This window comes from Corticium candelabrum, chromosome 11 (assembly GCF_963422355.1).
Source record: "Corticium candelabrum chromosome 11, ooCorCand1.1, whole genome shotgun sequence".
NCBI lineage: Eukaryota > Metazoa > Porifera > Homoscleromorpha > Homosclerophorida > Plakinidae > Corticium > Corticium candelabrum.
In genome coordinates, this window is record NC_085095.1 from 6,313,031 (window position 1) to 6,339,037 (window position 26,007).

General features: G+C 38.0%; 2 protein-coding genes and 1 long non-coding RNA gene across 3 annotated transcripts; 2 read left to right on the forward strand and 1 right to left on the reverse strand.

Annotated features, from left to right (window-relative positions):
- The first annotated feature begins 24 nt into the window (after positions 1-24).
- Positions 25-15,854, forward strand: LOC134186406 (probable serine/threonine-protein kinase mps1). Its single transcript, XM_062654374.1, has 13 exons — positions 25-150; positions 219-325; positions 3,281-3,497; positions 3,656-3,778; positions 4,088-4,820; positions 5,228-5,400; positions 7,186-7,327; positions 7,709-7,921; positions 8,477-8,656; positions 8,712-8,840; positions 12,380-12,535; positions 14,977-15,061; positions 15,713-15,854. Exons 1-13 carry the CDS (start codon positions 107-109, stop codon positions 15,736-15,738), a joined length of 2,328 nt encoding a protein of 775 aa, XP_062510358.1. The 5' UTR covers positions 25-106; the 3' UTR covers positions 15,739-15,854.
- LOC134186407 (pre-mRNA-processing factor 17-like) lies at positions 15,678-25,953 on the reverse strand. The gene is made up of 20 exons (XM_062654375.1): positions 25,797-25,953; positions 25,591-25,677; positions 25,461-25,521; positions 23,308-23,376; positions 23,192-23,240; positions 23,103-23,140; positions 21,530-21,672; positions 21,336-21,423; positions 20,897-21,020; positions 20,754-20,844; positions 20,634-20,679; positions 20,479-20,580; positions 20,144-20,208; positions 17,845-17,895; positions 16,928-17,061; positions 16,791-16,867; positions 16,436-16,536; positions 16,195-16,238; positions 16,070-16,138; positions 15,678-16,006 (listed from the first exon to the last, which is right to left on the reverse strand). The coding sequence occupies exons 1-20, from the start codon at positions 25,917-25,919 to the stop codon at positions 15,898-15,900; spliced, it is 1,671 nt and encodes a 556-aa protein (XP_062510359.1). The 5' UTR covers positions 25,920-25,953; the 3' UTR covers positions 15,678-15,897.
- Positions 18,338-19,836, forward strand: LOC134186410 (uncharacterized). Its single transcript, XR_009970961.1, has 3 exons — positions 18,338-18,934; positions 19,003-19,649; positions 19,700-19,836. It is a non-coding gene; the product is annotated as an uncharacterized LOC134186410 (long non-coding RNA).
- Positions 25,954-26,007: the final 54 nt, after the last annotated feature.

A 26,007-nucleotide genomic window follows, 5' to 3' on the forward strand; every position in this document is an offset into this window, starting at 1 on the left:
CCGGGTATTGTGTAATTATCCGGGTATTTTTTAAACTGGGATTTCAAAACGAGCGCGTTTTTTCTTCGTTTTTCTTTATACAATAGCTACAACTTATGTGTCTAACATGAACTTTACTGTAGAGGAGATCATCACAAAACTAAAGTTCAAGTAAGACTTTGGATTAACGTTCATGTGCGTGGGCGTGGGCGGTAGAGTTGTGTGTTGTAATGCTGTAGTGATGAGGACTCAAGTGCGACGCGGACACGTTACGAGCGGCTGTTGCGTGATCATCCTCTGTGTGCATATGTTTACGTTTTCTTCGCGGAATTTGAGTTGAGTCAAGGTAAGAGATGTAGACTGAGGGGAAATGTCAAATAGTTGGACAGACAGACAGACAGACAGACAGACAGATAGACAGACTGACAGACAGACAGACAGACTGACGGACAGACGGATGGACAGACAGACTGCATGATAGACAGACAGACTGACAGACAGACAGACAGACTGCATGACAGACAGACAGACTGCATGATAGACAGACAGACAGACAGACTGACGGACGGACAGACAGACTGCATGACGGACAGACAGACTGCGTGACAGACAGACAGACAGACAGACTGCATTACAGACAGACAAACTGCATGATAGACAGACAGACTGCATGACGGACAGACAGACTGCGTGACAGACAGACAGACAGACAGACTGCATTACAGACAGACAAACTGCATGATAGACAGACAGACTGCATTACAGACAGACAGACTGCATGATAGACAGACAGACAGACAGACTGCATGACAGACAGACAGGCAGACAGACAGACAGATGGACGGACAGACAGACTGCATGACAGACAGACAGACAGACTGCATTACAGACAGACAGACTGCACGATAGACAGACAGACTGCATTACAGACAGACAGACTGCACGATAGACAGACAGACTGCATTACAGACAGACAGACTGCATGACAGACAGACAGGCAGGCAGACAGACAGACAGATGGACGGACAGACAGACTGCATGACAGACAGACAGACAGACTGCACGATAGACAGACAGACTGCATTACAGACAGACAAATAGACTCCATTACAGACAGACAGACTGCATGACAGACAGACAGACAGACTGCACGATAGACAGACAGACTGCATTACAGACAGACAAATAGACTCCATTACAGACAGACAGACTGCATGACAGACAGAGTGACTGACAGACAGACTGACGGACGGACAGACAGACTGCATGACAGGCAGACAGACAGACTGCATTACAGACAGACAGACTGCATGATAGACAGACAGACAGACAGACAGACAGACTGCATTACAGACAGACAGACAGACAGACAGACTGCATGACAGACAGGCAGACAGACGGACAGACGAACAGACAGACTGCATGACAGACAGACAGACAAATAGACTGCATTACAGACAGACAGACTGCATGACAGACAGACTGGCAGACAGACTGACGGACGGACAGACAGACAGACAGACTGCATTACAGACAGACAGATTGCATGATAGACAGACAGACAGACAGACAGACTGCATGACAGACAGACAGACTGCATGACGGACAGACAGACTGCATGACAGACAGACAGACAGACTGCATGACAGACAGACAGACAGACAGACTGCATGATAGACAGACAGACAGACAGACAGACTGCATGATAGACGGACAGACAGACAGACAGACTGCATGATAGACAGACAGACTGCATGACAGACAGACAGACAGTATAGTGGTGACTCATTTGGTGCCATTAGTAACTCTGTTAGCTTATTGTCAACTGTTTTGACTCTTAGTCGTAGTTAGGGACCTCTTGGGTCCTAGTTCTCTTAGAACTTGCTGATTTTTAGCGTAGACTGTAATAATGTGTTGTATAAGAAATATATGTATTGACAGACAGACAGACAGACAGACAGACAGACTGTTGAGTTGCAAAGATGTAATGCTTCAGTGATGTCAAGAAAAGCCTATATCATCTTAGGTGGTCAAAGGCGCAGCTCAGAACTGGACACTTTTTCAGTTTCTTGTTCATGAGTTAAATAAATAGTCATTTTAACACCCTTCCAGCGTCAACTGTAGTGTATCGTGTACTAGACTTTTAGTTTTAGCCTGTAAAATATATTTCTTTGACAGACAGACAGACAGACAGCAGTGTGGAAAATAACTGTAGGACATAGGACAATGTCCCACCAAACGTGTTGTTTGTCCGACCAAATACTGCACCAGTGTTGGGACGTGTTTGGACAAAACATCCACCTGTACGCATATATGATAGTGTAAACCTTGTTTCTTAGCACGTGATGGCCTTCCAATGGTGTAACTGTTAATTTCATGAACTTAGGTGCCTCCTAGCATGCTTTATCCAGAGAAAACCTCAGCTGCCTTTAACGCCATTTCTCCCTTGGAAGTTGGTTGTAAAAAATTGCATGCGAAATGGCTGCAGTAGGGGAGGTACTTAGTTATACATGTAACACTATACAAGAATGTCCTATAGAATTCTCTGTTTTCCACACTGGACAGACAGACATACAGACGGATGGATGAAAGAAAGTTAAATGGACAGACAGACAGACTAACAGATAGACAGACAGAAGTATAGACAGACCGACAGATAGATGGATGGATCAATGGACAAAGGAAAGTTAAATGGACAGACAGAAGACAGACAGACAAACGGACTAACAGATAGACAGACAGAAATCTAGACAGACAGACAGACAGACATCATCTGTTGATGAGTTAGGAAACCAACTCCAAGTGAATTCTTAGACCACTGACTGGAGAGAAAGATTCTCAGTTCAACTACAGAAATGCAATAGTAACACCATCATTAAGAAGGTCTTCTCACTGTCTAATGAAGATGAAAGCCTCAGCAAAGTAGACCAGTTGTTTGCTAGATAAATGACTGTTAGTGTTGGTCCTATTGAGGACCAGACTACCTTTTAGGTTTCTTTTCATAGACAGACAGACAGACAGACAGACAGACAGAGTGGATGGGTGGACAAAGGAAAGTTAAATGAACAGACAGACAGATAGGCTAACACAGATAGACAAACAGACAAATGGATAGATGGATGGGCGATGGATTGTTTAATAAATAGACAAACAGACAGACAGATGGAAGGACGAAGGAAAGTTAAATGGACAGACAGACAGACATGTGGACAGACTAACAGACAGACAGACAGACTAACAGATAGACAACAGACAGACAGAAGGGCAGACAAGCAAATGGTATATGGTTTGTTGTGGTTAGGAAATCGTGAGGGGAGTATTAAGATGTTGAAGACGGGCGTACGCAAAAAAGCTCAACCGTTTGGACTTATGCGAGCCGCTCAAGACAACATATGGAACAGCCGTCCTGTTCTAGATGACAGTCTACTGGCAACAATACGAAACACCAGCAGTAGCAGTTCAGATTCCTCATCGATGCACAATACACAACCAACAACCATCACTAAGTCATTACAAACGTAAGCAATTGTATCAATTAACTAGTCATTGTTTAATTAATTAGTGGAACACGTTTAGACTATGCGCATGCGCATAAGTATGCATTACTGTTTTTTAGTATCTAAAGTTTGTATTGGCAATTTGGTTGTGGAGTATGACAATTTTGTTTTTTATTTAGGGTTTGCAAAGATGATAGTGAAGTCGTGTCTGCTGCAGAGAAAGGAGAGGAAAATGTAGATGGCACTGGGTGGCAGTTGAATTATTACGAGGAGGGTAGACTGCAGTCTATGGAAACTCAAAGGTGAAAAATGATTACAAGTGTGTGTGTGTGTGTGTGTGTGTGTGTGTGTGTGTGTGTGTGTGTGTGTGTGTGTGTCAGTGTGTGTGTGTGTCAGTGTGTGTGTGTGTGTGTGTGTGTGTGTGTGTGTCAGTGTGTGTGTGTGTGTGTGTGTGTGTGTGTGTCAGTGTGTGTGTGTGTGTGTGTGTGTGTGTGTGTCACTGTGTGTGTGTGTGTGTGTGTGCGCACGTGTGTGTGTGTGTGTGTGTGTGTGTGTGTGTGTGTGTGTGTGCGCGTGCGCATATATGTCTATGTAATTTTGTTCTTCTCTAGTTCTGATAATGCCATTCCTATTGAGACGCCTTCACATCATCCTTCTAACAACATTGATACGAACACCGTCTCTTACCAGGATCCTTTGTCCGAGCGTGTCACGCAAATGCTACAAGAGAAACGATCTCACGAATGCTCTAGTGGAGTAAAGGCCAGCAGAAAACCAAGACGACGACGTCACCGTGGAACTCAACCACCTGCGTTGTATGTGCCAGTAAAATCACTAAATGCACATGAAGACAACAAACATGACAAAGACGCCTTAACAAACGCCGACAATAACTCCTTGCCGGGTTGGGTTTACACACCAAGTAGTCACGTGACACGCAGTTTAACAAGGCACATGGACACACACAAGAGCAACACTGTATGTGGGATGATGAGCCCTGAACTTCCCGTAGTGAGGAACCTACCAGCAAGGTCTGTGTCAGCGATCAAGATGGCTGCATTGGATAAGAAAGAAACGACGTGTAGTGACCACAAGCAGCCGTCTTGTCAGTCACTTTCAATGCAAACGAAGACAACCGACACGTTTCTCAAAATGCAACCGCCTGGGCAACGAGTTGCCATAGAGACATGTGAAAATCAGGACGAAAGGTGGAAGGAGGTGGTGATGCCGCGGGGGCATGAATTGTCAATGAAGAAGGAAAATCAAGAATCAGGAAATCGGATTTGTATTAATAGGAATTGGTATGAAAAGGTTGGAGTGTTGGGTTCGGGAGCATCGAGTCGGGTATGATGATGTGATGTCTGTTGTCGGGTATTTGTGTTGATCTGTTGCTAGAGATTTTTGCAGTTTGTTTGTTTGTTTATGTTTTTGTGTTTGGAGTTATGGACTTTGGTCATTTTACAAACAGACAGACATGTAGACAGACAAGTTATGTGTGCATGCGCACACACGCACATGCACACAGTGCAGTGACACACATACACACACACACACACACACACACACACACACACACACACCACACCACACACCACAGTGACACACACACACACACACACACACACACACACACACACACACACACACACACACACACACACACACACACATACACACACACACACACACACACACACACACACACACACACACACACACACACACAGAGTTAACTTTTGTCGATTGTCTAGGTTTTTAGTGCCGTTGCTCTCAACAGCATCACTCATGATCCAGTTGCTATAAAATGTGTAGATCTCAGTGTTGTTTCTGACAAGGCAGTTAGAGATACGTTCATGCAGGAAATTGCCGTACTGGAGGAATTGAACAAGGGAGGCTGCAAGCATATTATCAAACTACATGAATGGTGAGTTACGCACATGTTACAGGGTCCAGTCATGGTTGGGGCTAGTAGATATCAATGTGAGAAGACACTGTCTGTGTAGCCTTGGTTCCAGACGCTTTCCCGTATGTACTGCACGTGACAGGTATCAAAGTAGGAGGAGCGAGCGGGAAAGCGTCTGGGCGCACTGCTAATACAAACGAGTTCAGGGGCGGGAAAGCTATTAGATCCAAATTATACCATTAGTCTAACTGCATTAGGTTGCACAATGCAATCGTAATACGATGTAGGTAACTCATCAGTCAGTTGCATTCGAATAACATCAAAACACTCAGTAAAAAGAGGCTAACCACTGAACAACGCAGTGAACTTCATCTGCAACAACAGCAACGACGTGATCGTGGAATCGACTCTGTTGGAGGGCGTTTCTCCAAATGCAATGGACTGCCAAACACAACGCTAATATCACCACGTTGAATCTGTTCGTCTTCAAACAAGCTAGCGCTTAGCATTACAGCTGTTACACCGTGTTCTATCAAGCTTGCTACCTGGTCTCTCATGGGAGAAAGCAATGGCTTGGATGGAAAGAGCCGTCTGCATTACCAAAGACCCGCAGAGTGTTGCACACACTTATCATCATGTGGAATATCATAGACTTGCCATTGCCAGTTGGAAAACGTGCGAGAACATCCTCTCCTCGGGCCAGATGACATATCATGTAGGCAGAGGTGCTGCAACGACTTCACAGCTTCGATCACAAATTGAGGACAGCAAACAGTTACTGCTTCCGCTATTCAATCATCTGAGATGGATCTACAAGGATCAGTCTATGTACTACAGGCGTAGCTTCGATTTCTAATTGACTCAGGAAGACCTCCTTCGCAAGAAACGCTGCAGCTGTCGTAATACTAGCCTACCTGTGTTTCTAACAACATTAATTAGCATGTCTAGAATTGTAACCGTAAACTAAGTGGTATTGTTCTTGTTGTAGACCAATCAAAACCACCGCTCGGAGCGAGCGGGAAGTTTCTATTGGTGCGGAGCGTTTCATGTTTAATAGCTTTTCCGCCCCTGAACTCGTCTGCAGTACAAGTGCGCCCAGACGCTCTCCCGCTCACCCCTCCTACTTTTGACCCCATATACCTGTCACGTGCAGTACCCACGGGAAAGCGTCTTGAACCGATGCTACTGTCTGTGGTGTGTTGTGAGTAATGTGTGGGCGTGCACATAGATACTGTGGAATTAATTGATTGCATTGGACCAGTAGGTTGACAAGATATGTGGATGGTTAGGCAAACGTATGGGCTTGCAAACAAGCAAATGTTTGGATATTATATGTAGAGGCTGACAGACAGACAGACAGACAGACAGAAGAACAGATAACACTTCTTATTTGCCACTTCTCAGCACACCCTCTACCTTGCGATAGATAACTTTCGCATTGCATTTTTGCAACTGAACTGAAATGCGTTGTCTCCACTGCAGCAAAAACTCCGCCCTGTTCAGTCTTCCCAAGTCGTCTGTAGATCTGAGGGACAATTGTTGTAGATAACATTCTGATTCCTTGCCCCATCTTCCAAAATGCTCCAGGACTAAGGGGACAATGGTGAACGATTCTCCCCCAGGAAGGAGTTGTTTGTAATATTTGGTCAGCTTAGACAGACAGACAGACAGACATATAAGGCACACACACACACACACACACACACACACACACACACACACACACACACACACACACACACACACACACACACACACACACACACACTGACAGCCAAATGTTTAGCTAAACTGTTTGTTATGAAGGGAGTATCGTGAACACAACATGATGCTGTATATTGTTATGGAAAAGGGTGACAAGGATTTGAGTTGTTTGATCAAGGAGACAGGAGCTTTGCCATTGTGGAAAGTGCAAGCATTTTGGAGCAACATGCTTGAAGCCGTCCAGGTAAACCACATGCTCGTAGTCACACACACACACACACACACACACACACACACACACACACACACACACACACACACACACACACACTCAAACACACACACACACACACACACAAACTCACACACACACACACACACACACACACACACACACACACACACACACACACACCACACACACACTCAAACACACACAAACTCTCTCACTCTCTCTCTCTCTCTCTCTCTCTCTCTCACACACACACACACACACATACATACACACACACACACACACACACACACACACACACACACACACACACACAACTCTCTCTCTCTCTCTCTCTCTCTCTCTCACACACACACACACACACACACACACGTTTGTGTATGTGTTCAGGCTATTCACAGATTCAAGATAATTCACAGTGATCTAAAGCCAGCGAACTTCATTGTCTTCAACGGCTACTCACTCAAGCTGATTGACTTCGGTATTGCTGATAAGATCGAGAACGAGAGAACAAGCATCCAACGTGATCTAGAGAAGGGCACACCAAACTACATGGCACCAGAGGCAATTAGAGCCGGCTGCAATGCACAAGGGGTCATGAAGGTAACTGATTGTGTAGTAGATTAGTGACTCTGTAGGTACATATGTACATGCTTGTATTTTATTAGTTTGTTTGTTTATTTGTTTGTTTGTTTATTTGTTTGTTTGTTTATTTGTTTGTCTGTTTATTTGTTTGCTTGTTTATTTATTTGTTTGTTTATTTGTTTATTTGTCTGTTTGTTTATTTATTTATTTGTTTGTTTGTTTATTTGTTTGTTTGTTTATTTGTCTGTTTGTTTATTTATTTATTTGTTTGTCTGTTTATTTGTTTGTTTGTTTGTTTATTTGTCTGTTTGTTTATTTGTTTGTTTATTTGTTTGTTTGTTTATTTGTTTTTGTTTGTTTATTTGTTTTTGTTTGTTTATTTGTTTTTGTTTGTTTATTTGTTTACTTATTTATTTGTTTGTTCATTTGTTTGTTTATTTGTTTGTTCATTTGTTTGTTATTTGTTTGTTTTTGTTTTTTTATTTACTTATATATTTGTTTGTTTGTCCGTCTGTCTTCTGACAGTTTAATTAATTTCTATATACACCTATTTATACTTTATTCACATACCAGGTCGGTCCTTCCAGTGACATTTGGTCTCTGGGTTGTATTCTCTACTCAATGCTCTACGGTCACGCGCCATTCAGCCACATCAGACAGATGAAACTGATGGCAATCACCGACAACAGCGTCCAGATAGACTTCCCACCTTTATCTATACCCGACAGCCAGAATGCAATAGACATGCTCAAGGTGCACAAAATGTTGGTCATACGTTGGGTTGTGCGAGTGTATTGTGTGTGTTTAGAGATGTCTACAGAGGAATCCCAAACAGAGAGCGACAGTTGAAGAGTTGCTTAATCATCCGTGGCTTGTGGGCACTCAAGCGGTTGAGTTGTCTACAGCAAAGAGACCAGCGATGGTGTCAATTGAGAAGGTTAGTTGTGGTGTTCATGTTCACATAGTGAGATGACAACATTGGTGTTTGTTGGGGGTTTCAAGTATTTGATTGTAAAAATGTTTGCTGTTGAGAACCGGTTGTGTGTGTGTGTGTGTGTGTGTGTGTGTGTGTGTGTGTGTGTGTGTGTGTGTGTCTGTCTGTCTGTCTGTCTGTCTGTCTGTCAGTCAAATAACATTTATTTCAAACATACATCTATAATACAATGCTAGCAAGGTAACTATGTAAAGTTCCACAACTACAAGAGTTCACTAGAACTACATTTGAAAGATAAACATGTAACACTTAAAAGAGAACAATGCAAACTACTCGGAGCCAACTTAGTGGCTAAAAAACTGGGTAGAGCAATCTAAGGTACAATCAATGTCATAGTTGAGAGCTGAGATTTTCTTCATTATGACCTTAGTGTTGCACTTTTGAAGTTGAGTTGAGAATCTCTTTCTCCAGATGTCTAGAAAGTCAGCAGTGTTAGGTCAACCAAGTGCATCACATGACTTCTTGGCTAGCCTTTCCAGAAAGTTTTTTCCCATCTCATCCCATCGTTCAAAGTGTTCTATGACTAAGGGAATAAAACTGACTGTTGATCCACCTGGTAGTTTTCTTTTGCCTAATTTGCCTACTTCCTTCCTCTCTTCTCTTCTTTCTGCAAGAGCACCATCTGACTCAGATGACTTTGAAAAATATCAGAGCTCCAAGAGTGTGCCAGAGCTATATCCAGATCAACATTGCAACCCTTGTCGGGGTCAGAAGCCACAATGTCTGGTCTATCGTTTGAATTCAAATAGCGATGTTGTGGCTCTCTTCGGTGGTGCACATTTAGCTCACGAAGACAATCAGGCCAAGTAGATGCTATGGCTTCATGTGACCAAACTGGCCCACCACCAGACTTACAGGTTAACAGATGGTACCCACTGCCATCTAGGGTGGCTCCACAGTTACATGTGGTCATCCAATCAGAAAGGGGTATGGACAAGCCAAATCTCAAGAAGGTCGCCAAACGAATTTCGTGAGAATTAAGTGCAAACATTCTGAAGTTGGGATTGCATTCAACCAAGCCCCAGCTCCTTTTCCTTTCAGGAGTGAAGTCGTGCGACATCACGAGCTGTGGGGGCTTCACTGATCAACTGCTCGGCCCCTTGTTTAGCTGTAGCTGTGTATAGCTGATGTTGAATCTTCACAGCAGATGAAAGAAGAGAAGAAACAGTCTTTCCAACAGGAATGGACTGAGTGAATGCTTTATCTAGGGCTTGCCTTTGTGAGATGACAAAACTGTCTATGGCAGGAATAAGAGAAGGAAAGCGAAGAGGTAACTCGGCAATTGCATGACACCAAAAAGCAACAAAAGCAGGTTGACTCACGGTGGCCAAAGAAGTCATACCAAAACCACCTTGTCTAATAGGCAAAACCGCTTGGTGCCACTTTTGATCCTCAATCAGGTCGAGTCCAAGAAAGCGGCAGAATGTCATTCGTGTCTGAGAATCGTGTGTTTGAGCAGCTTTTGTAAGTGACTCAGGACAAATTGAGCATGCCAGGTGATTAACACAAGGAATGTGACAGCCTCTTAGGAGCAACATAGCACTTTGCACATCTCCGAATTTAACAAATTCATCACACAAAGAAAAGTTAGACTCTGCTATGTTTAGGCAAGAGGAGACGACATGATTTGTACCTATGGGTGTGCCCAAAATGATGATTCCATCATGAAACACCTGTCTGTCTGTCTGTCTGTTATTGAAACACAACCTCTACATTACAATTCTAACACTAAATAGAAACAAGCTACTGAGTTCAGCTTTAGTTTAATGCAAGCTACTGTGATAGTCTCTATCGTATATGTTCTCATCTAATTCTCCAGGGAAGACACGGACAGCTTATGGAGGATGACTTTAGCGTTACATCTGTCTGTCTGTCTGTTTGTCTGTCTGTCAAGAGTTTCAGAAACAAAGAATGACCATGGACAAGCTTTTTGACTTTAATGTACAGATCCATGTTAGGGGTATTCCCAGGATTTTTGGAAGGCACGGCGGAAATAACCACGCCCACCTTAAATTTTGGCCCGCCCATTCCGATTTATATGGTCTGCCCAAAAAGCTTTGATGCAGGTTTGCTTACGCTGAGATGCCACAAATTGTTGCCACAGAATGCTCAGGCACAAAAGGAACAAAGTGGTTTATCTTTTTAAAAAAGTTTCTCTCTGTCTTAGTTCACTGTGCTTGACCACATGATAGCTATATTAATGCGAGTGGGAAAATTTCCAGACCTCAAGAAGTTGAGAACCTCCCTTTACATAGGATAGGAAGGCCAGATATCTACAGACTTCGTTTGTTACCATCAGATACTGACCTAAATAGTGGGCAGAGTGCAAGACAACCACTGTTTATCTTTGAGTACTTGTATTACAATTAAGTTCATACCATATGGCAGTCTTTGTCCTAATTGGTCTTATCTTCAAACCAAGCATCCCAGGAACTACTTGTTAGCCTGAAACAACTTCCCACTTTTCAAAATACAAATACAAGTCCATTGTCTTCATAGCTAATCACTGCCTACTCATACAGCAAAGCATGGCGGGCCTGTACCAAGTGGAAGCCAAGGCATGGCAGAGCGCCGTGCCTTTTGTATGCTGGGGACAACCCTGCAAGTCCACTAATGTTTTAAAGTATTTCGCCGTGAAGGACTGGTTTATCATAGAAGTTTAGGATGTGTACAAGTAGAGGATCTGTAACAATAAAATAATCTGTCTGTTTGTCTGTTTGTTTGTCTGTCTGTCTGTCTGTCTATCTGTTTGTCTGTGTCTGTCTGTCTGTTGTCTGTTATGTGTGTGTGCTTGTGTGTGTGTGTGTGTGTGTGTGTGTGTGTGTGTGTGTGTGTGTGTGTGTGTGTGTGTGTGTGTGTGTGTGTGTGTGTGTGTGTGTGTGTGTGTGTGTGTGTGGTGAGCAGATGGGGGGCGGTGGAGCAGATGGTAGAGCGTTGGTGATGACATCCGGGATCTTGTATTCCGTGATGAGGGTTGAAGGTTCAGTCCTGGTGGAGGCGACACTGTGGCAGTTTCCTTGAGCAAGAAACTCACACACACTTGCTTCTCTCGACTCAGGAGTATAAATGAGTACCTGGTCATTGACTGGGGTGGACAAGACCGCTGGCTTGGCAGCAACATCATGCAGCAGACGGGTACGTGTGGGCCTTGGTGTCCAGTCCCAGAGCTGCGCCATAGTCAGTGCCCCTGGATGACTCTGGCCAAGCTCCAGGTGGATTGCAGCGCTGGCCCCAAGACTCCACGTAGTGCATCTGCCTCTAGAGGCAGGGGAGCTACCTCCGCAACTGACCTCAAGGTCGACGTCGGAAGACGTGGAGGGCTTAACATTTGTCCATGTGTGTGTGTGTGTGTGTGTGTGTGTGTGTGTGTGTGTGTGTGTGTGTGTGTGTGCGTGCGCGCACGCACCCATGTGTATGTTTTTTAATCACATCTACATTTGCTACCTAACTCATACTCTGTTGATCTTCTTGCTTTCCAACAGCCTCCTGTAGCCAATCACAACCATCTAGTTCATGATCAGCAACAAGATTTGAGAGAGATTAACAGCCATGCTATCCGTATAGCTCGAGCAGGTTTGAAGCCTCTTGCTGTGTCACAGAACAAGAAATACATGAAAATACAACAAGCAGAACTAAAGGTATTATATGGATACGTATTACTCATTTATAGACTTCGAGCAATGTTAGACTTGATACATTTTTATATGTTTATATATTAATTTATTTATCTATAATTTATTAATTTTTTATTTAACGCTAATTTAGTATTTTGTTTAGTTGTTTATTTTACTGTTCATAATTTATTTTATGTATTTAATATTAATCATTTATTAATTCTTAGTTATTATTTAGTGTTTGATTTATTTGTACTATCTCTCTATATATAAGAGTCTGACCTGTCTGTCTGTCTGTTTGCCTGTCTGTCTGTCTGTCTGTCTGTCTGTCTGTCTGTCTGTCTGTCTGTCTGTCTTAATACTGTCTGTCTGTCTGTCTGTCTGTCTGTCTGTCTGTCTGTCTGTCTGTCTTAATACTGTCTGTCTGTCTGTCTTAATACTGTCTGTCTGTCTGTCTGTCTGTCTGTCTGTCTGTCTGTTTACTCATTAGCAATAGTCTCGGACTACAAGTAGAACATTTCATTTTAACAATAACTGTTTGTAGTAGTGAAGATTGTTGACAATAAACTTGATTCTGTCTGTCTGTCTGTCTGTCTGTCTGTCTGCCTGTCTGTCTGTCTGTCTGCCTGTCTGTCTGTCTGTCTGTCTGTCTTAATACTGTCTGTCTGTCTGTCTGTCTGCCTGTCTGTCTGTCTGTCTGTCTGTCTGTCTGTCTGTCTTAATACTGTCTGTCTGTCTGTCTTAATACTGTCTGTCTGTCTGTCTTAATACTGTCTGTCTGTCTGTCTGTCTGTCTGTCTGTCTGTCTGTCTGTCTTAATACTGTCTGTCTGTCTGTCTGTCTGTCTGTCTGTCTGTCTTAATACTGTCTGTCTGTCTGTCTGCCTGTCTGTCTGTCTGTCTGTCTGTCTGTTTGCCTGTAACATCAATCATGCCAAAGCTACCAGACCAATTGCCACAAAACCGTGCATGAAGACTGCATTCCACACCACAATGCAAACGCACGTTTCAGTTGTACAAACTGACGATTTAAAGGGGCCCCTTTTGAAGTCCACGAACCCGACTGTATTAAATGTATGTATATGTGTACATACATATGTATGTAAGCCATATCTTAGATCTCCTCCTAACGGAAGGTAACCTGAAATTGTGGTTCGTAATCCTCATTGTTACATCCTGGCACAAGCGCCAGAAACTGAGTACCATTGGTGGAGTCTGTAACACCAGTGATTACATTCCATAGTGTATTGTGAGTAGAGTGATTTGTACATTTTGTGCGTTTGTATTGCATTCGCACAGACTCCTTAGTCCTATAATACAAAAGAAAAAATGTGTGTACATATTATATTATGGATGCTGTTGTTGAAAGTTTGCACTGACGAACTATGAGTGCACGCCAAATTGATCGAGGTCAACGAGGTCCAGAGTTCTTTTGTGACGGCACAATTTCTTGCCGATTGAACTCACCGCCGCTTGTGCTCAAATTTCTCTAGAACGGCACATTGGATCTCCACCAAATTGGAAATGCCTGTTTGTGACCTCGGACAGTATGCACGGAGCGAATCTGCCAGGGCAAAGCGGGGCCCTCTGCTATTACTTATATATGTGACTGCAACTCTACAGTGAGATTTGTGAAAATGTGTTAAAGTTTATATTACAAAGGTCCAAGATCATTTTCTAAATTAAGTTATTTAGTTAATAATTATCGATAATTATAATTATCAGCAATTATAATTATTAATAATAATTATTTCATGATTAGTTTTTGTGTACTATTTGTTGTAAATTTTAATTTAATTTATTCTGTACTAGTTATGCATTTTATTAGTTTATTTAATTTATTTTATATTAATTATGTGTTTTATTTGTTTTATTTAATTTACTAATAATTGTTTATCTACTTTTAATTATTTATTTAAATTCTTATTATTTATTTAATATCAATGTTTTATTTTATATTAGTATAATTTTTAATATTAATTATGTATAATTGTTTATCTAATATTTAATTATTTTTTATATTAATTATGTATTTTATTAATTTATTAATTTACTAATAATTGTTTATCTAACTTTTAATTATTTATTTAATACTTATTGTCTATTTTAATATCAATGTTTTAATTGTATATTAATACAATTATTTATATTAATTATGTAGTTTATCAATTTTTATTTAATTTATTAATTATTATTTATTTAAAGATTTATTATCTTTTTGATATCAATGTTCTAATTTTATATTGATACAATTATTTATATTAATTATGTATTTTATTAATTTTTATTTAATTTAAAGATTTACTATTTTTGATATCAATATTCTAATTTTATATTAATATAATTATTTGTATTATTTATGTATTTTATTAATTTTTATTTAATTTACTAATTATTGTTTATCCAATTTTTAACTAGCTTTATCATTTTTAATATCAATGATCTAATTGAATTTTGTGACATCAGGAAAACATGGGACTCGGGACGTTGCTGAAAAATGGATTGAAGGAAAAGTATAAAAACGCCATGGACAGCATAACAGAGACATCCGGTGAGTATTACATATTATTGTATGAGTGGAGTTTATTTGTTGTCTCTGTTGGTTTTGTGTCTGTCTGCCTGTCTGTCTGTCTGTCTGCTTGTCTTGGTTTATTTTCTTTGTTTATTGGTTTATTTGTTGTGTGTGTGTGTGTTTGTTGTCTCTGTCTGTTTGTCTGTCTATCCGTTTGTGTCTGTTTGTTTGTCTGTCTGTCTGTTTGTTTGTCTATCTGTCTGTTTGTCTGTCTATCTGTCTGTTTGTGTGTCTGTCTATCTGTCTGTCTGTCTGTCTGCTTGTCTTGGTTTATTTTCTTTGTTTATTGGTTTATTTGTTGTGTGTGTGTGTGTTTGTTGTCTCTGTCTGTTTGTCTGTCTATCCGTTTGTGTCTGTTTGTTTGTCTGTCTGTCTGTTTGTTTGTCTATCTGTCTGTTTGTTTGTCTATCTGTCTGTTTGTCTGTCTATCTGTCTGTTTGTGTGTCTGTCTATCTGTCTGTCTGTCTCTGTTTGTTGGTCTATTTGTCTATTTAACCAGTTGACCTCCCTGCTCTCCTGTAACCTGCATGCCAGTCCATCCACGTCTCTGACCCACGTACACACAACACCATCGACCACACCAAACACAAATTGCTACAAATATCACTAATGCCCAATTTATTTCCTCAGAACAATCGTCATGGAGTCTCTCATGATGTCATTGCCTCTAAGTTGTAAGTAACCAAACATGCAAACAGCATATGTACAGCAAGTAAAATCGACCGACATTAATTGTTCTGTTGCGTTGGGTTGAGACAGTAACATATATAGCTATTTTTGAACAGCACCTATGCGAGACAGTAGATGTGAATTAATTAATCCCACAGTTTGATGAGTCCATCCCAGCTACACGTGATCACTTTCGATGTTTCGTGTGGCAGCCACTGACATCCGATGCAGACCTGGTCGTGAGCCTTGATTTTACTGTATATAATTGATATTAATAACTTTGATTTTTGTGTGGGTTCAACCGTTGTATGTGCTTGCCTGAATAGGCGCGTTGTTTTCCAATCCCAGATGCAGAGGCGGCCGTCTGATTCTCCAGATATCACGTACCTGAAATGGAAGGTGAGTTAGTGAGAATTGGGGAGGTGAGAGGAAGGTGTTCGTACGATCCATCAGGTGAGAAGCCGATCTGACAAGCGTAGCCAGCAACCTGCAGAGGAGAATAGAATGGTTGTCCAGGATTGATACACACGCACACAGTCACACACACAGACACACACGCACAGACACACACACACACACACACACACACAGACACACACACACACACACACAGACACACACACACACACACACACACACACACACACACACACACACACACACACACAAGCACAAATCCCCTACAATGTGTCCTTTGAACGTCTTCCTCCTGTGCTCCCTCATCTTATTCAAAGCACCATAAACAACAATCTTATTGTCCATCGACTGACACGCCAACCATTTCCCTGCAACACAAACAATCCATCAGAGAGACAAACCACAGCATCCACCACAAAGGCCAACACCAGATTCTCACAGTCCAACAGTCAGACATCATAACAAACAAGTCAAAAGCAACACAAATGTTTACCTCATTCAAGCGTCTACCTACATGGTATACACACCACTAAGTGATTTCTGTCTGTCCCGACCATCTGCCTGATGCTACTGCCTGTTAATCAGTCTGTCCGCCTCCAATTACTTCTGGAATGAGACTAACCACTTGGAGAGAGAGTGACACTTGGCATTGAGTGCATCGTTGGGTCAGCAATGTATTTACTGTCCACTGGAATGTCCCTGGATAACACAGGTAGATGAGTGGGCGTGGTCATAGATTGTGATGGTTGGGATGCTTACCATTCCCAGACACGGATTGTTTTGTCGTCTGATGTCGTCACGATTCGTCGGTTTTGATCGATGAATGTGGCTGTGTTGACAGCGCCAAGATGTCGGTCGTACTCCTGGACGATTTCTCCTGATCGGATGTCCCACTGTGTCATACATATAGGCAGTCGGGTCACTACATGAATTGACTAACTTTGGGAACTATCTATTGTATGTATATCATTATTATCATTTAATATATTTATATATTGTTATTTATAATATTTTAATAATTTAATAGTATTATATTTATTTTATTCAACAACTTTATTGATATCAATATTTACTTGTTGCTATTAAATTTTTTAACAATTTAGTTACATTTTAATATATTTATATATTTCTATTAAATTTTTAAATAATTTAGTTAATAAATTATTTATTTTTATTAATATAATAATTTTTTAATTGTTTAAATATATATTTATATATAACAATTTAATTTTTAACAATTTAGTTAATTTTTTATTTATAATTGTTATAATTATTTTTAATTACTTAATATATTGCAATTTCAATTTTTAATAATTTAGTTAATTTTTTATTTATAATTATATAATTATTTTTATTGATAATTATATAATTATTCTTAATTATTTAATATATTGTGATATTTAAATTTTTTAAAATAATTTAGTTAAATTTTATTTATAATAATATAATTATTTTAATTATTTAATATATCAGTATTTAAATTTTTAAAATAATTTAGTTAATTTTTTATTTATAATTACATAATTATTTTTAATTATTTAATATATAAATATCTAATTTTTAAAAATAATTTAGTTAATTTATCTATTTACAGTACATTATATTTTTTAAAAATTTTAATATATTTGTATGTTGCTATTTAAATAAAATAAAATTTATCTTGTGATCCTACATACAGTGACGAGCTTCTTGTCAGCCTGACCAACCACAAAGAGATGCTGTTTGTCCTATAGCAAGTGAACGAACGATAGATGAGTGATACACAGATAGGCAAATTGACTTCCACACTCTGTTTAATATATATATATTTTAATATATTTATTTTTAATTGTTTAATATATTTATTTTTAATTGTTTAATATATTAATTTCTATTTATAATTTTTGTCAATAAAATGGTTAATTATTATATAATTATTCTCTAAATATTCACATCATATTTTCTAAATTGTTTAATACGTTTGTATATTAATATTTAAAGTTTTAATAATTTAGTTAACTAAATTATTTATATATATGTTAACGCATGGTAGGGAGACGATATCCAGTTTATTGACCGAGGTCTTGAGGGGCTTCCCGAGATAATTAGCCGAGGCTAATTATCGAGGAGAAAGCCCCGAAAAGACCAAGGTCAATAAACTAGATATCGTCGACCCTACCATGCATTAACCTATTTGTTGCATGTTTAACATCCTACTGTAATTAGAGTTCATAGATTATTCAAGTTGAAGTAGAGTGGTTGTGTATTGCAATGACAGCTAAAGTTTTATGTCAAACAACCACATTTTGACAGCTGTGAAGTGTTCTTGACGTGCACTTCAGTCCCATAAGGCCACGTGCTCAAAAGTATTAGTACAGTACAGTATCCACGTGTTTTGCCAGCGTGATGTCGGATCAGAAAGAAGACCGTAATAATGACCAGGACGACGACTTTCAGCCGCCAACAAAGATGAGACGCATTGGTTCCAAAAAGCTTACCACTAGTACTAGCCAGCTTGACAGCAGATTTGCTGAAAAGAGAATACGGACAAAGTACACGAGTACAGCAAGGGTACGATTTGCAAGAACACTGTCTGCAACAGTTGGGTGAAGTGAATATTTGAAGGTACCGACAGACATACTTTCTCTCAACGAAGGATTCGCAACTAGATGCAGCCAAACCACAGACGGATTGTCAAAAAGTCTGTTACATTTACGTTGAGCACGGATCCAAAAATCATAGTGGTGGACTAAGTGATTTACGGCATCCAAACAAAAATGTCACAAGGTAACTTATAGTCAAGCTCCAACGTGTTTCTGTAAGGTAATAGCATTTTGTGGTTTGTGGTTTATCAGATACGCTAATGAAGAAGCTGGTGACCGTTGCCACGTAAAAATTTTGGATCTCTATCTTAGTAAGTTGCCAGCAGGATTTTCTCGAGAAGCCTTCTATTATAAACCTTTGTCGTCTACTCCTTCATTTGGTCCTTGGTATTCGAAGCAAGTAATCGGTCATAACACGTTGGCTACAATGATGAAAGTGATGACAGCTGAAGCTGGTCTTCCAGTTCGAACCAACCCCGCTCTTCGAGCTACTAGTGCGACAAGGCTGTTTCAAGCGGGAGTTCCTGAACATGTAATTCAAGGCAGAACCGGCCACAAAACCTTGCAAGCACTGAGACAATATCAAGAGCCATCTGAATTGCAGCAAATGGCAGCGTGCAAGGTTTTGGACAATGGCCATGGACACACCGATCACACTGACGCAAAAGTCAAGGAGTCCGGAGAGACAACGGAACAGGCAGATGAGCTGAAAGTAGTCGAGGTTGAACAGCCGTCTGAAACGGGAAGACAGAATCCGGCGCCATTTGTCATTTCTGACTGCGTCTTTACAAACTGCAGTACTGTGAACATTATTATTGGTAAAGAATAAGCTTGTAATCTAAAATAGGTATGCCCATGTATTGATTGCTAGTTGGTTTGCAGTATACAGATTCTGACCGGTCAATATACGTTTATTGACCACAGGTCAATATACGTTTATTGACCACAGGTCAATATACGTTTATTGACCACAGGTCAATATACGTTTATTGACCACAGGTCAATATACGTTTATTGACCGGTCAATAAACGTTTATTGACCTGTCAATATACAACATGTGGTTGGGTTGCTATGGTAGGAGTGTAATATAACGAGAAAAAGAATCCTAGCAACGGCGGAATAAACACCCAAACATGCAACAAATACAACTATTTTTTAATTGTTTAATTAATATTATATATATTAATCTTTACATATAAAATTTAGCCTGTGATTGTGCTATTTCCTTATAAAATTTAATTTTAATGATTGAATTTATTTAAAAAATATTTTTAATTAATTAAAATGACATCATTAACCAAAACCATTTCTCACACGTGGCCATAACTCTACGTGTATAATCAAGTCTAGCAGGTAACTACAATGACAATGATGTGAGACCAAGCCACTGACCTCATCTGGGTTAAACTTCACACAATACGTCATCTTACGGCTTGTATACCTCCCTAAGCATTCTCCTGCACACAAACAAGAGAGACTTGTAATTAATTATTTTATAATTAATTAATTAATTAATAATTAATTTACAATTTATTTATTTATAATTAATTAATTTTTAGTTTTAATTAATTTCAATTAATTTCAATAAAATAAGTTAATTATAAATAAATAAATTGTAAATTAATTAATTATAAATAAATAAATAAATTATAAATAAATAAATAAATTATAAACTAATTAAAGGGGTTGAAAACTACATAGTGTAGTATGACAGACAATGTTCCTACCAGTCTCCGTGTCCCACAGCTTGACGAATCGATCGAAACCAGCGCTGAGAAACTGCGAGCCGTCATTGTTAAAACAAGCATCTCGAACAGCTTGTCTGTGTCCTAAAGCAACAAACACTACAACAACAACTCGACCAATTTCTCAACCTACAAACCAAGATAAGTCCTAATACACCGTCGATCATGATAAACTTCCCACAACTAAACAACCAGAGAGAGAGAAAGAGGGAACAATAGACGACACAAAAAGCAACCAAAACAACAACACAACAAACCTTTAGTTTTGAGTCCATTCCGCATGATAACAATAAGTGACCCGACTGAGGAAAGAGACGAATAGCAGCGACACCTTTGGTATGGCCAGTCCTATGGAAATGTTGATATAAATTGGAATGTAGATTGACGGTGTTGTGCTCACCATGTGTGGATGTGTTTCTTTGGTAGAAAGCATTTCTCCGGTGCGTCCTCTGATCTTAGATCGACGTCGACATCTTGTGGTATGTGGAGGAATGAACGGCCTTGATAGTCAAGTGGATCTTTGACTGTACAAAGATGTGGTAGTGTTAGTTGTTCAATGAGATTTACAGTGTGTGTGTGTGTGTGTGTGTGTGTGTGTGTGCGTGTGTGTGTCCATACTCTGTGTGTGTCACTGTGTGTGTCCATACTTTACGTGTGTGTGTGTGTGTGTGTCCATACTGTGTGTGTGTGTGTGTGTGTGTGTGTGTGTGTGTGTGTGTGTGTGTGTGTGTGTGTGTGTGTGTGTGTGTCCATACTGTGTGTGTGTGTGTGTGTGTGTGTGTGTGCGTGCGCGTGTGAGTGTATGTGCAACACATTCTAACCAAACACTCCCATCTTACTGTGCAGTGTAGTTTTCTCTTCCTTCTCTTCTTTCTTAGGAACCTTAGACTTCGCCTCAAACTGTTCATCAAGAACAGCTTGTTCCTCCTACAACAAATCAGCAAAACTTTCCAGCACCACAAACATACCACCCACCAACCATAAACACGTAAACACTACATTTCCATTACAATTGCTTGTCAACATCACTTACCTCTGATGGTTTGGCTATTTTTTGTTCATCTTCGAATGCTGCCCACGGACCCCGGAAGCCTTCCACATCATCGGCTGTCCCTGTAGCCAATCTCTTTCTCTTGTCACCAGGACGAGACTTGGAAGACTCAAACACAGTCAGACCTTGAAAAATTAGACATTACAACTATGTACGTTAAATTGTATTATATAGATGTATATGTATATCAGTATATTATATTATAGTTATTAATATTATATAGATGTATATGTATATCTATATATTATATTATAGTTATTAATATTATATATATAGTTATTAATATATATATATATATATATATATAGTTATTAATATATATATATATATATATATATATATATATATATAGTTATTAATATATATATATATATATATATATATATATATATATATATATATATATATATATATATTATATAACTAACCAAACAACCACCATCCCCAACAAAACCAAAACCAATTATTCTAAATTATATTGTATTATATATATATATATATTTATTTATTTTTAATTTTTTTGAAATATATATATATTCTTCTTCTATGCAAACTACCCTAAACTGCCCCAGACTACCCCAAACTACCCTACCCACCCAGTCCCTAAACATAACTACATTACAGTAACAGGAAAATCCCACAAGTCATCAAAGTCCAGGTTCAGTCTACTGTATAATAGCCTGGCATTATACTGCCACAGTCTCACGGACAACTGTTCCATCAAATTTGAGTATGTCTGAGAGAAAGGTATGCTGTTCACTGATGAAGCTTTTGAGCCTATGGTCTTCAGCATCTCTAAACTTGAGGGAGACCAGTGTCCTAAAGTTTCTACAATGAGCGGGTAGAAATGACCTCCTGCTTGAGTAACCACCCTGTCATGCTTTTTGTCTTTCTCTATTTCACCAGCTTCTGCTATGGCACCTGGTTTTATGGCTGCCTTGGAGACATAGGATGGTTGCATAGAATTCCTCACTGACACATCAAAGAATGCGGGACGGCCCTCCAGGAAATCTGGGTGAAACACATCACCAGGTCGATTATTGCCTTCCTCTCTGCACTTTTGTTCCTGTTTGGAATCTCTGTTATCAACAAGCAGTGCATGCCAGATAACCTCACTGATTGCATTATGGCATTTTATGTGAAGAGGTCCATGCCCACAGCCAAGGACATGGTCACCAAAACAATCCATGACATGTCCGCATGGACATCTTGCTGCTTGTTGACTGTCCGGAAAGATAGAGATTCCAAGCCAATTCCAATATATATATATATATATATATATATATATATATATATATATATATATATGTATGTATATCTACATTATATTACTTTTTAATTTGTCTATTTGTTTATATAAAACACCTCCCAACACATATATTATATTATATTATATTTATCGCTATTTTCTGTAAACTATTAATATGTAATGTAATATATTAATATGTAATATAATATATTAATCTGTAATATAATATATTAATATGTAATATAATATATTAATCTGTAATATCATATATTAATTTGATCTTTGTGCAATACACCTAGTACTTACCATTTGTAGCCTCTGCCCTATCCACTTCACCCACATATCTACACACACCATAACTAACAAGTTGATTTCAACATTTCGTACACAATTACTTTGGTTGAGACGTGTTGTTTGCATCCACAGACGGATCAAGAGCATAACCTGCATGCAATCCAGACTCACTAAGTCATCAGGATATCATATCAGTAGACAATGACAAGTGCAGTACCATAGCTATGGAATGTCCTTCGTTGTGCTTCAAACTGGAAGTCACTCATGTGATCAGGTTCAACATATCCTAATGATAATATTAAATGATGATGAACATACAGAAGGATGGATAAACAAACATAAACAAATAAACAAACATGAACAAACATAAACAAATAGAAACAAATATAAACAAATATAAACAAACATAAACAAATATAAACAAATATAAACAAACATAAACAAATATAAACAAACATAAACAAATATAAACAAATATAAACAAATATAAACAAACATAAACAAATATAAACAAACAAAAACAAACATAAACAAATACAAACAAACAAAGACATAAACAACAGAAGACAACCAATAAACAAATACAACAAACAGACAAACAAATATAAACACAAACAATAAAAATAAAGAAATACAAACAAACAAACAAATGAAAATATATACAAACAAGCAAACAAAATAAACAAATATAAACAAACATAAACAAACATAAAACAAATATAAACAAACATAAACAAACATAAACAAATATAAACAAATATAAACAAACATAAACAAACATAAACAAATATAAACAAACAGGCAAACAAATAAACAACAGATAAACAAATACAACAGACAAACACAAACAGACAAACAAATATAAACACAAACAACAAATAAAGAAATACAAACAAACAAAGAAACAAATGAAAATATATACAAGCAAGCAAACAAACATAAACACAAGCAGACAAACAAACAAATGTAAACACAAACTAGTAAATAACAAATATAACAAACAAGCAAATAAGCAAACATACCGACAAACATAAACACAGACAGACAAACAAATAAACAAATAAATAAACTAATACAAAGAAATATAAACAAACAAACAAATAAGCAAACATACAGAGAAACAAACATAAACACAAACAGACAAACAAATAAACAAATAAATATAAACAAACAAATAAATAAACAAGCAAATAAGTAAACAAAAAAACACAAACAAACAAATATCAACACAAACACACAAATATAAACAAACAAACAAATGAGCAAACATACAGAGAAACAAACATACACACAAACAGACAGACAAACAAATAAAAACAAACAAATGAACAAATAAGTAAACAAACAAACGCAAACAAACATAAACACAAACAAACATAAACACAAACAAACATAAATACAAACAAACAAATATAAACAAACAAACAAACAAATAAGCAAACATACATAGAAACAAACATAAACACAGACAAACAAACAAATAAAATAAAAACAAACAAATGAGTAAATAAACAAATATAATCACAGACAAATAGAAAAATAAACAAATAAACAAATAAGTAAACATACATAAACACAGATAAACAAATATCAACACAAACAAATAAGCAAACATACATACAAACAAACATAAACACAGACAAACAAAAAATAAAACAAACAAACAAATAAGTAACAAACATAAACACAAACAAACAAACATTAACAAAGAAAAAAACAAACAAACAATAAATAAATAAATAAACAATTAAACGAATAACTAAACAAACATAAACATAAACAAATATCAGCACAAACAAACAATAAATAAACAATTAAATAAATACAAACAAACAATAAATAAACAATTAAATAAATACAAACAAATATCAACACAAACAAACAATAAACAAACAATTAAGTAAATAAGTAAACAAACATAAACACAAACAAATATCAACACAAGCAAACAAAATAAAAACAAACAAACAAACAAGTAACAACATAAACACAAACACATAATAACAAAGAAAAATAAATAAATATAAACAAACAAACAACAAATAAACAATTAAACAAATAAGTAAACAAACGTAAACACAAATATCAACACAAACAAACAATAAATAAACAATTAAATGAATAAGTAAACAAACATAAACACAAACAAATATCAACACAAACAAATATCAACACAAACAAACAAACAAACAAACATAAACACAAACAAAATAAAAACAAACAAGTAACAACATAAACACAAACAAACACATAATAACAAAGAAAAATAAACAGATATAAACAAACAAACAATTAAACAAATAATTAAAAAAACGTAAACACAAACAAATATCAACACAAACAAACAAACAAACAAACAGATAATCCTACCTGACAGACTGTTCTTAGCCGCAGCTTGTAACTTCGTCAGAAACGGATTTTTCGGCCCCAACTGATAAACAAATCAGAACAACCTCGCACACGCTCGATCCTACCACACGCTCAATCACAAAACACTGACAACGGGTGCAGCAAGTTGCTCATAGGTCGGATTGAATTCAATTTGCTTGGTTGACGGATCAACAGGAATGATGGTGCTGATTTCTCTCTGAAACAAATTGTTAATAATTATTATTAATAATGCCATTCTAACATATAATTCCGATTCTATTTTCAAGTGGTAAATTTATTATTAATTAATGCGCCCAGCGTACACACGTGTCTAACCTTTGACGTTACTACGGGCGCACTGTTCACTCCCAGTCGTAACTCGTCAAATGCTGTTTGAGAGGGCAGATGCGACGCATCCTCTTCTTCGCTCTCGCCGCTGTACGAAGCGATTGCGTCCATTGTGGTTTAACGCGCGTTGCATTGTACTCAAAGTTTCTTAAAAGTTAACGCGCGTTAAATATTCCAATGTAATCAACTTTACGCATGC

Excerpts from the sequence above, each read along its gene's own strand:
- LOC134186406 (XM_062654374.1), top strand. The coding sequence starts at position 107 with ATGAACTTTACTGTAGAGGAGATCATCACAAAACTAAAGTTCAA. Across the intron at positions 3,779-4,087 it reads CAGTCTATGGAAACTCAAAG|TTCTGATAATGCCATTCCTA; the intron begins GTGAAAAATGAT and ends GTTCTTCTCTAG. Across the intron at positions 7,328-7,708 it reads ACATGCTTGAAGCCGTCCAG|GCTATTCACAGATTCAAGAT; the intron begins GTAAACCACATG and ends GTATGTGTTCAG.
- LOC134186407 (XM_062654375.1), bottom strand. The coding sequence starts at position 25,919 with ATGGACGCAATCGCTTCGTACAGCGGCGAGAGCGAAGAAGAGGATGCG. Across the intron at positions 25,522-25,590 it reads AGCAACTTGCTGCACCCGTT|TTGGGGCCGAAAAATCCGTT; the intron begins GTCAGTGTTTTG and ends TTTGTTTATCAG. Across the intron at positions 17,062-17,844 it reads CTGACAAGAAGCTCGTCACT|TGGGACATCCGATCAGGAGA; the intron begins GTATGTAGGATC and ends TGTATGACACAG.